The 12,364-nt window shown below is 40.8% G+C and overlaps 1 protein-coding gene across 5 annotated transcripts in view; it reads left to right on the top strand.

Annotated features, from left to right (window-relative positions):
- LOC5568305 overlaps positions 1-10,851 on the top strand; it is a 111,077-nt gene extending 100,226 nt beyond the window's left edge. For all 5 annotated transcript variants that reach the window (XM_021841397.1, XM_021841398.1, XM_021841396.1 and 2 more), the window contains one exon: positions 8,406-10,851. In XM_021841397.1, the coding sequence (XP_021697089.1) occupies positions 8,406-9,267 (862 nt within the window). In that variant the 3' untranslated portion in view covers positions 9,268-10,851. The remainder of the gene's footprint in view (positions 1-8,405) is intronic.
- The last annotated feature ends 1,513 nt before the right edge of the window (positions 10,852-12,364 follow it).

Genomic DNA, 12,364 nt, shown 5'->3' with positions numbered 1-12,364 from the left:
AATAATTTCTGTAGAGACCTCTGTAAGAGACTCTGAATGTAGTCTTAATAAAATCAATATGATAATCTTTAAAGTTCTCCCTTGGGGAAAATAAATAACTTAGAGACCTTCCATTAAGAATAGAGACTTGCATAAAAATAAAGACCAAGTCTCTAAAAATGAACCTCCTACCAGCCTTGTCTTTAGGATCATTCATTGGACAAACTTTTGTCATCATTCATATTTTAAAATATGATTATCGTCCTTCATAAATCAATTTTAATAAACAAATTTTACAAAAATATACCAAACTGCTTACCACTACAACCAGTGAGGTTGTTCAAATTTTCTCATCTATTTCTAGTTAAAAAAATGAATGAGCAGCAAAAATTCTGTGAATTCTTGTAGTTTTTTTTTCTTTGCTTCGATGTGTCCCGGCTAATCGCTAAAGAACTGAAGATGAAGATTCTTTTCAAATGTTTCATCGCGCAGGAAATCCATTAAATATAACGCTAGTATTTCTTTGATCATTCTGCAAACAAAATCTTCCAGCAAATCTTCATAATCTGCCCAAAAAAATTCTATGCATGATGCCACAAAATATCAGTAGGAATTTAGTCACACTTGTGCTGTGTACAACACGATGCGAGTGGTATTAGATTATTCCAATACTGCATCCAATGATTTTTCAATAATCATCTGATAATACTCTTTGGATGTTCCAGAAAATATGCCCCAGAACATGTACAAGGTAGGCGGTAGATAATTTAATAAAAAACATCCATTGATTCATTCAGAAATACCATAGAGGATTGCTCCAGTGTTATTGTAGTTGTTATTTAGTTTCCCATGATGTTTACATTCTCAATCGTTCTTCTCACAAGCCAGAACTTTTGGGGATCATGCACATGTCACGCTCTACTAGGCATGAGAAAACCATGAAAAACCTTATCGTGAGTTCCATTCTCCTTAGTATAAGTACGACGCTTATCATTTTTTTATGTATATTGAACAGATGATAAATAGTTTATTTTATTCTTAAAGCTATCTACCGATCTTTTTTTTTTGAATCTTGGGTAGGACAACCCTTTGACTGTCCTACACAGGTGTTTTTGTGCGTAGCACATGTCCTACCTGTATTACCCACATCCTGCGCCACTGGTTAAAATAGTTCCAATGCCAGAAACCAGAAGCTTGTCGAATAATTTCAAGTTTTTGATACTTTTTTGATACAGGAACCACGGGCGGCCAATCAAGCTCAAGCTCAAGCTCAAGCTAACAGGAATCGTATTTAAAGGACCCCATTCACCATGCAGACATTGAGCGAAAAATCATCAAAATAATACATTTATATTTGATCTTTCGGCTCATGCGATAAAGCATATCTTATTGAACGGAGCTAAGGTGAAAATATTTTTAAAATTATGCAATAATGAATGTTTTATCCTTAAAATGTGTAATGTTAATAATAATAATGTTAAAAAGTCTACTACCCAAGATTTTCAGAATATTTTGTAACAATCCTGGTCAAGCAGTCAGTGATTTTCGATAGCAATCGATATCGTTTCGTTTTGAATTGTTAACCATCGCCATCGTTGGACAATGATCGGTAAAGATTTATAAAGACTGAAAAATGTCGTTCGTGAAAATTTTATAAAAAATTCTGTTGGTATCAGCATATGTGCACGGTGAATCCGCACGCCGCCTGATGACTTGATGTAGTCCCCTTTTTGATCCCTTGATTATTCATGCAAGCATGGAGGTCACGCTAGGGTTGATGTAGTCCTTCATGTGTTAGTATATTAGAGCCGGATTAGCGCAAGTCAGGTAATCGCATCTGAGCCTACTCTAGGAACTCGTTAAGCCTGTGGACATTTGCCTCTGTAGCTTCGATGGCGTGTAGAATCATGCCCTTGTCACTTTGCTCCTTTGGCCTCCTACTATGTTGCTGAAGTCTACCTGGTTCCAGACTAAATGCTATTTTTGCTATTCTTTCTACCGATATTCGCACCAAGTCACAAGCCTACTAAAGTCTGCCATATTTTGCACACATACGAATATTCTTTGTACTCTTGATGTAACTCATTATTCATGTGTATACGTCAGATACACCATTTTCTACTTTGTCGCAATTGGTCACCTTACGTTCCGCAGGTAGATCACCTTTACGTTGTACGTTACTAGGTAAGATCTACCGGGGCAGCAAGGACGAAACTTCAGGGGCTTAACGGACTTCCTCCAGGACCTTCTGCGAGTTGGAGTGCTGCCCAGGATGTGGTGGAGTTCACAGTGGGCTTAGAGTACGTTCCAAATCCGTCGCCTGATTGTTCCAACTGGGCGGGAGTAGGCTCAGATGCCATTACCTGACTTGCGCCGATCCGGCTCTGAACATAGTACCCCATAAACGACTCTTTCAACCCTAGCATGGCCTCCCTGCTTGCATGGATAATCATGGGATTATAAAGGCGACTAGTCCAGCGGAGATGGATAGCGGTTTTTAGGGGGACCCATAAGAGATGATCAAACAACTAGCGGAATGTGAAGGAGAGGCTTCTGGACCCATCAGTAATCGGCTAAGGTTCCCGCCTAGAAAGGAGGCGACCAACATCGACTTAAGTGAAAACAGTGTGGGCAAAATCCTAGACACTGTGACGACGGCAGGCACAGGCCGTTTCAGTGCAACATGTGAGGTGATCGAGGCCATGGATGGATCGGCCGTGGATCTTCCGAAAATGCAGGTAGTTGCTGAGCAACTCGATGTCATCATCGAGTTTGTTAAGATCAAAGGCTTGAAAACAAGTCTTCTGAAATTGCGACTATCAGTCCTAGCTGTATAGCAGGACTACGAGAAAGCCAAGGCACAACCTGGCAAAGTAGAAGGCGAAAGAGACACTAAGTCGCGTCAGACCGAAGTGTTTTTTTTTCACAGGCAACGCGAATATATCTGATGATATTTTCGATACGCGATGCGAAAGAGAGGACCTTCCGAGGGTAAATACGTGGGAAAAGACGTATGGTTGCTAAGGGAAAAGTGACCTACGTGGCCGTCCTCCAGAGCGGAAAAGCTGACACGAGTCAAGTTCCGCGATCAAGAGGATATGGCAATGGTGGAGAGGCCAACACTAAGCCTAAGGCGAATATTGCCAAGAAAAAAAGAGCCACGGGTTAGTTCGAACTAGGCAGTGCATCCCCAGGAACCACGGGCGCAAGGCAACAGCAACCCGTGGATACGAGCCGGAAAAAAGAGAGAAAGGAGAAAACCGAAAACGAAGCCCAAGGAGAATGTTAAACCGGAAACAGCGAAACGTAGGAATTTAGGCGAGGCCTTCGTTATCAAAACGAAGGAAGCGAAATACGCCGAGGTTCTGAAGGCGATGCGAACCACAGAGAAGTTATCGCCATTGGGCGCACATGTGCGGAGCATAAGGCGGACTAGGGTTGGTGAAATGATCCTAGCCTTAAAGAAGGACGCCAAGCAAAAGGGTGCAATCTATATGTATAAGCAAATGACACAAGACGTACTTGGCGACGAGGATGATGTTAGATCCCTGACTACATAAGCGACTCTCCACTGGAGCGACGACGAAGTGTTCACTGAAGCACTGAGGCGGAACACTCTGAACCTAAACGGTGAAGAGCGTGTGATGCTTTCATGCCGAGAAAAGCCCCTCCTAGAGAGAATAGGCCGCAGGTGTACTGGTGGTGCGAATCAATTGCAAATCTTCGAGCAATCTGTTTTTGAAAGTGTGGTGAAATTACCAATTGTATCTGTTTTTGAAAGTGTGGTGAAATTACCGATTTGAGTTGAACCAAATTGTTCTTCAGAGCTGACGAAATTGTCGTTTATTGTGAACATAGTTGTTCTTTTGTGAAGCAATTGCTGTATTGAGATGAACGAAATTGTTCTTTAGAGTTGGCGAATTTGTCAAATGCAATGTTGAGCAGTAAATCCAATGATTTAAATGTTTTATTGTAGTCATGGAATTAGCAAATTTGCGCATTTCAGATAAGATCGTGGAATTCTTTGGATATATTTTCGATTGTTTGTTGTATGAGTTGTTGCAACTTGTAGGTGGCTTTTAAAGAGTTATTAGAAAGTTTCTAAAGGGGAAAGGACTGTCATGTCTACCTATCTCAAGTAATATTAATTATTCTACCTTTCGACTTGGTACCTTTTATCTGTTCGTACCTACGGTATTTTTGAACTATAAGTACTGGCTGCAGTTGGCGCAGAAGAGAGACTTCCCGAACTGTGGACGGATCAACATATTATTTTATTCTTTATTTACAGGATATAAAAGCTGTCAAAAAGGAAATCAAGAGTCGAAAACGGGCATGCTTTGATAGTCTATGCCAGAGTGCCAATTCGAGTACGTGGGGTAACGCCTACAGCATAGTTTCCCAAACTGTGGGTCGCGACCCCCTGGGGGGTCGTGAGCCAGTTTTTGGTGGGTCGCGAAAAAAACCCAAAATAGTAATCTATTTCCAAATTTTCCAAAATTTCCGAAACTTTAATTTATTAAAATATTAATTTATTTCCAAAGTTTCCCAAAACTTTGGCCACTGGTTAAAACTTATTCATCATATTCTTACTTACACTAAAATTGTTTCTTCCAGTGATCAGGCATTGGATCAGTTGGCACTGCATTTAATTGCAAGTCAGTCTCATCTGCATTTTCATCGAAATTGAGTTCAGTTTTCAACATATCTTTCAATAGTCTTTCAGCTGCATTAATGGGACAACATGATTGGTTGGTGAAAATCAGTAAAATACACCAAGTCAAATTGTCCCATGATAAAAAGTAAACGCATATTAGTCCCACTACTGATTTCCGCATCGTGTAACACAAAAATTGATCGTATTGGTCATCTTTATATTTTTATTGGAAAGATATGGAAGTGAGCAAATTGTGAAAGTTTCAATCAAATTGAAGCATGGTTCAATCTTCTGGAAATTTTTAAACATTCGTTTGGAAAACGTGATTGTTAACTTCAATGCCGATTTTTTCAATGCCTACTTTTTACAGATGGGACTGACTTGAGATTCACGGCAGTATTCTAAGGCTAAGATCTAAGGCTAAAACATTTAAATAATTATTAAATAAAGCGTCTATAGTCGAATTTCCATGAGTCGAAGGGATTATCGGCCCATGGAAATATCGAATAATGGAACAAATATTTTTGGGAAGGTGTTTGAGAGGAACAACACAATAAAATTTTGGTATGGTTTACGGTGTCAAAATCTCAATTAATATAATGCTCCTCCTCCTACGAAAACGTTTAGCATTTCAGCTAAGATTTTATGGTCAGAAGAATAAAACAAATTCTGTCGTAGAATTTTCCCCATACATTTTGTATGGAACTGTTTAAGCTGCAAAATAGACTTTTTTGAATTAAGTATGTAAAATAACCTTTAAGATTTGAAAATTTCCAATTTTCTCCGACAAAATATTTTCAAATTTTCATGGTGTAGAAGTAACTTTCAGGATCAAAAACAATCTGAGGTACATGCAACATCGATTATAATCGAAATATTGATTCCGTGAGTCAATATTGAGCTCGTGGAGGTTTTACTCAATTGGAAAGTTTTGCAAGAATATAATCAGTTCTATATGAAATGTTGATAGATGTCGAGACATTGAAACAATTCATTGTAGTTTTCTATGTTAATATTTTCACTTTTAATAGCAGTTGCAAGTTAACAAATAGATTTGTATTCACTGTAGTTTCAATCAAGCACATGTCAATGTCAATTACGTCTTGTGATCAAATTCTATTCCAAACAAAGTAATACGTGATCTCAGATGCTTCAGTACAAAACTTACTCTGGACTATTTTCCACTGGTGGGTCGCAAGGAATATGCTTATTGGCTAGATGGGTCGCGCAACCAAAAAGTTTGGGAACCTATGGCCTACAGAGTGGTAATGGCTAAGATCAAAGGTGCCATAGCGCCCTAAGAGAAGTCGCTCGAGTTGCTGCGATCGATAATCGATGTACTCTTCCCGCACCATCCCATAAGCCCATGGCCCCCAGCGCCGTACACTGAGAAAAAACCACACGTTTGATCCGTGTGCCGAAAATTATGGATCGATTCATGAACGTCTATATCGATTTGTTGTGATTTTCTTACAAACCTCGTGTGTGTTACACATTCAATTCTTTAGTTTTGCTTCATGGACTGATTCATCAAAATATGGATTTGCGGCGCCACGCTTGTTGCTGACTCACTTGCTTGAAAAAAACATTCAAGTGAGCTTGCGACAAGCAGAGGAGCCTCGAATCCATATTTTGGGGAGCAAGAGTTCTTCTACCAAATTTCTTCTTTCAGTCTCATGACATTCATGTTCTATCACACATAACTATCTAAAGCCACTACATTTCGAATTCAATAAGCAAATCAGTTGGTTTTCATGATTTAATATTTTGACATTCATGTTCGTTTCACATGACAACCTAATGTTGATACACATGTTATTATACCGTGAAGTCAATTACGAAATCCATATGGCTACCACACTCAAGTCATGTGGTTTTCCTCTTTGCGCAAATCTATAAGTAAAACACACGACCTTGACGTGTAGTTTTTTCTCAGTGTATGCATGAACGAAGAGCTGGTAGAAGCCGTGAAATCATTCGCGTCAAACAAGGCACCGGGACGCGATGGTATCCCAAATGTTGCCTTAAAAGCGGCAGTGAATGCGAATCCGGTCATGTTCAGAACCACGATGCAACGCTGCATAGATCAAAGAATCTTCCCGGATGTATGGAAGCGACATAACCATAAGCGGGGAAACCACCAGGTGACCTGTCGGCGTATAGACATATCTGTCTACTAGATACGACAGGCAAGTTATTGGAGAGGTTGATCCTTGACAGGCTAGTACCGTATACGGAAGGTGCGGACGGCCTGTCCAACAACCAGTTTGGATTCAGGAAAGGTAAATCTACTCTGGACGCTATCCAGTTGGTCGTTCAGACAGCTGATGTGGCAATCGAGCATAAAAGGAGCGGCATCCGTTACTGTGCGGTCGTCACTCTGGATGTGAAGAATGCATTCAACAGCGCAAGCTTGGAAGCGTTAGCCCACGCACTTCACCGCCTCAAGGTACTGGTGCAGTTATGTAAGCTTCTAGAAAGCTATTTTGAAGGTAGGATTCTACTGTATGACACAGAGGAAGGTCAGAAAAGCGATCGAATTACCGCGGGAGTGAGTACTTCAAGGTTCAATCCTGGGCCCGCTGTTATGGAATGCGATGTACGATGACGTACTGAGGCTGCCTCTTCCGACGGGTGTTGAGATTGTTCGCTTCGCCGGCGATATCACCCTAGTGGTCTATGGTGAATCGATGGGAAAAGTAGAGTTGACAACAGCGCACTCTATTTCCATAGTTGAGGAATGGATGAGGTCTAGGAAACTAGGACTGGCCTGCCACAAGATTGAAGTGGTGGTGGCCAGTCCGAGCAACTGGCGCTTATCTCGGTTGGTGGTTGCACTATAGAGTCCAAGTAATCCCTTAGGCGTCTTGGGGTAATGATCGATGACAAGTTCAGCTTCGCTAGCTACGTTGAATATGCCTGTAAAAGAGTATCTACGGCTATAGCGACGCTTTTGAGGATGATGTCTAACAGCTCTGCTGTAATTGCCAGTGGCAGGTGTGACGCTATCCATACTAAGGTATGGAGGACCAATCTGGTCAAAAGCGCTTAAAACGAGCAGAAACCTAAAGCGGTTGGAAAGCACGTACAAGATAATGTGCTTAAGAGTAGCAAGTAAATACCGGACGGTAACAGTTTGCCGTGTGCATCATAGCCGGGATGACGCCCATAGGGCTCATCATCAAGGAAGATGTTCAATGCTTCAACCAAAGAGGTACCAGAGGAGTCCGCGACACGTGTAAAGAGGAAACGCTCAGAGGTTGGCAGGAGGAATGGGATAACTCCCCTAAGGGTAGATGGACCCATCGGCTAATACCAAATGTGTCAGATCGGTATGGTAGAAACCATGGGGAAGTGAACTTCCACCTGTCAGGACATGGTTGCTATAGACAGTACCTGCATAAGTTCAGGCGCTCAGAATCTCCTGCGTGCCCCAATTGTGCTGGTGTGGAGGAAACAGCGGATCATGTCGTGTTCGGTTGCCCCCGTTTCATTGTTGTAAGAGATCGCATGCTCGCTACATGCGGAGGGGACAATATAGTAGAGAAAATCTGTGCGGATGCCGAGTGATGGAATGTAGTAACTACGGCTGTCACTCACATTATGTTAGAATTGCAGCGCTAATGGCGTGCCAATCAAGAGTTGGCTGCAGAGCATTAACTGTTATTAATATATTCGAATCCTCTGAGCAGAATCCCAGAACTTTGATTTTAAAGAATGCAATCTATAATAACAATCGCAATAACGATTCTCCTGCATTTTCTTCCAGGTACCTCGAAACCAAATTCATCAAATTCCACTCACCAAGCCATATGCTCCAGATGCTGGAGTTGGCATCCCGCTTCCAGTGCCGGCAGCTGGAAATACACTGCGTCAAGGAACTGGATCACAATCTAACGATCGATCACGTACTGGAAGTGTTTCGCGCCCTTTGGTACTACAACTCGATCACACCGGTAAAGGCCTCGATCGTCACCGAACAGAAGAAGAAACGCCGCCACAGAAAGAACGACAAACCGGAAGGACCGGTCACTCCGGAGGAATACTTTGCTGCGTTGCTGAACAATTGTCTCCAGTTGATCGACATGCACGCAGAGGACGTTTTCGCACAAGAAGCAATGCTCGCGTTGAGATTTGAAGAGCTGGAGATGATTGCCCGGCGCGATGCCTTGCAGATGTCTTCCGAGATAGTCCTCCTGGATTTGCTAGCCAATTGGAGTCGCGAAGAATGCATGCGTAAGAATCTCGAGCTGTCGGACGAAAATCGTCGTCGCGTTCTGGGGGCGCTGTGTTACGCGCCACACTATCTCACCATGACACGGAAGGAGTTTGAAAACGTTAAGGATCGCATCGAGCTGCTGGACCCTGCCGAGTCCAAACTGGTCGGAGATATGCTGAACGGGCGCAAAGTGACGAACCTAACGCCGGAGCAGCAAACGATGGTAGCCAACTTCAAGCAACAACGGCCACCCTTTGCTGGGATGCCGATTCAGCTGAGTGCCCGCAGCAACCCGAAGAACTACCCCAAGAAAATGCGCAAAGCGGCCGAAGAGGCAGAAGGTGACAAACGAAGCTGCTGTGATAGGTTCATCTTGAACTGCATATCGGTATTTGCCTGTATCTTCGACTAGCGAGTGCTTGTCTAGGGAGGGGAGGGTAAGGGTGCAGGAGTAATCTCAACGGATTGAGCTCAGCTTGTAGTGGTAAGGCACATTTTTGTATGAATTCTCGTCGCCGTGGCATAATAGCGGCGAAATGCGGAGGTGACTTTCAAGTGTTCAAAGGCGGGGGGTGGTATTTCTGTTCAAAGTTCAGCTTTTTATACCTCACGAAACTCGTTTTTAATGCAATTATGTGTTCGCGGGACACGCTATATATCAGTATCGCAATGTTTTACTTTAAATCAATCTAGAACAAGTGGATCCAAGAATGAATATTTTTACTGAAATGTTATCGAAACTCTATTGAAAGATTAATATTTGTTAATTATTGTTAGTAGTGAATTCTAGAGCCCATTTTGTATCAAATACGAAGGTTTTATTTTTGGAAATTTTGTTGAAATTATTATCCGTGGTTCGAATTTTATGTTGTAGTCAAAACTATGTATTTTTGATTTATTTCTCTTCGAGACAAACTTACTAAGTTAAGAAACTTTCGATGATTGTTTTAAACAATTTACTTTTGGAAAAGAATAGTGAAATAGTGAATATATTAGTCGAAAATACGTTTAACATCAGAAAGGTTGAATGTTCTAGTCTATGAGTGATTTTATAACAAACATTTAGCTTAGCTTGCCATCAAATGTTCAAACACACAATATATACGAGCGCTACAAAGTTTGTGAAATCAGTTGAAAAAAATCTATTGAAACCAGTTGACATTATACGTACCTATATTCAGACACAGAATTTATTACTCCAACACGCATGGCTAAAGTAAAAGCCCCATAATAGCAGTAGCAGATACACAGCAGCATCACACAGCGAAGCAACTCCCCATGTTAAGTTTGCTTTTTGAAAGCAGTACACTCAAATTCTACAGCAAAGCTAAGAAGTTTTAAACAAGATCAAGAATATATAGCTAAAAGAAAGAGCAAGCATCATTCAGGCCATGCTTGATTATTGACCACAGCAGACCAGAATAAGATTTTAAGAACAAACCGTAATGTTAGTGCATATAAACTAAAACATAATCAATCATATATACATAATTCTCGTTGCCATATTATCCACTTTATATACAAAACAGACTTTTATGTGCTCCTAGTGTAGGCTAATGGTCGTTCATTTACCGCTTAAGTTGTACGTTAGAACGTGACTGTTTTAACAGCATACATGTAATGTGATTTCAGTGTTTAGTTTCTAAACGAAAACGAACAAAACTCAACTCGATAACAGTGAAAGATTCAAAAAGTTCTTACATCGTATTAACAACACAGTCCAATTTGCGATTCGGCAAACACTAAACTTCGTTTAGACTTCAAGACTAAAAATATGTAGTATGTCGTCTAACACGAATCTGCATAACGTTTTCAGATCTATCTAAAATACATTGGACTGTATTGTTAATAGAGTGAACTTTATTTGGTAGCTGCTACTCGTACTAAAACAATTCAGTGCCATAACTTTTGGAACGAGAAAAGAACGGTACAGCGTCAATGAGGCGCTGTTCGACGCTGTCGGTTTGGTAGTTGATTAAACGTGTGAAAAACTGTATCAAACCATATTCAATTTTGTCAGATGAATTCTTCGAAATTTCCTCCAACTATAGAATCTATGGTGTGATGGTTCTTTTTCTTCTTTCTGGCGTTACGTTCCAACTGGCACAAAGCCTGCTTCTCAGATTAGTGTTCTTATGAGCACTTCCACAGTTATTAACTGAGAGCTTTCTTTGCCGATTGACCATTTTTGCATGTGTATATCGTGTGGCATGTACGAAGATACTCTATGCCCTGGGAATCGAGAAAATTTCCTTTACGAAAAGATCCTCGACCAGCGGGATTCGAACCCACGACCCTCAGCATGGTCATGCTGAATAGCTGCGTGTTTACCGCTACGGCTATCTGGGCCCCATGGTAGTTATTATTATTATTTATCTTTATTTGGGTGGCTTTTCGCCACTTTAAACCGTGGTTGTTCCAGAGCTGATTTTTGACGAACTTGAAAAAAAAAAACGGAATAAGATAATTATTTTGCAGCTGTTACTAAAATATGATTCAATACTCAGAAGATTCATCCAAAAGTCAACTAACTGTTTCAATTGTAAAACTATTGATAAACAGAGTAGTGTTTGATCCAACGAATCTGTTGCATGCTCCTTTGTGGGCGAGCGATGAAATCCGGATCAATGTGTCCGGTTCGCGTTGTGCGGGAGAAAAAAATAAATCATGCGCGTGAAAAAAAAAAACGGAAAATGACAATAATGTTTGATCCGTTGAATCTGTTGCATGCTCCTTTGTGAGCGACCGACGCAATCCGTGTCTTGTTCGCTTAGAAACCGCATTATCGATATCGCTCGTCTGTGTGTATATTGCTGTTTGCCTTTGAGGTGCAAATCTTCACTAAACGTCCTCCAAATGCGGTAACACCAAACAATCAAAGGACACCTAGCAACGATCATACAAATCACCGCCGACCTAGCAAGAAAAATGTATCTTCGACATCGCATTTCTTGTGGAAAATCTTATCGCGTTTGGTGTTCCCGCATTTGATATTTGCATTTCAAACGCACACAGCAATACTATGACCCCACAGTTATGGATCAAATAGTGTGGAGTCCAACCTATAAAATTCAATAAAACGACATGGAAAAAGTAAAATTGTAATTTAAAAGCACGAATTGAATCGTTTCAAATTGTAACTTCGGTTAGTAAACTGTTTTGAGTGTAATATTTACATAGGATTGCATAAACATTAATAATTGTATCGGTTTCTGAAAACCGTATTATGGATCAATTTTCACAATATGGGTCAAATTGTGACATAATACGGATCAGTGCGCAAAATCATGAGATTTTTAACTCAATGCATCTGTATTGCATGATTTGGCGAAAGTTAACAATGTGTCACATATTACTGCAAAAAATAGCAGTGTTAGAGCTGGAAACAAGGGTAAAATGCCATTTTTGTGTAATACTACATGGTAGTAACTGAGACATGTACTGTTTTCGCTTCACACCAAGTTTTCCACCCATTTTTGTCTGCTAAAAAACGAAATTGACAAACCTTG

This window comes from Aedes aegypti, chromosome 2 (genome assembly GCF_002204515.2).
Source record: "Aedes aegypti strain LVP_AGWG chromosome 2, AaegL5.0 Primary Assembly, whole genome shotgun sequence".
In the NCBI taxonomy this organism is placed as follows: domain Eukaryota; kingdom Metazoa; phylum Arthropoda; class Insecta; order Diptera; family Culicidae; genus Aedes; species Aedes aegypti.
Note: the sequence above shows the minus strand (reverse complement) of the source record. Positions and strands in the feature narration are given on the sequence as shown.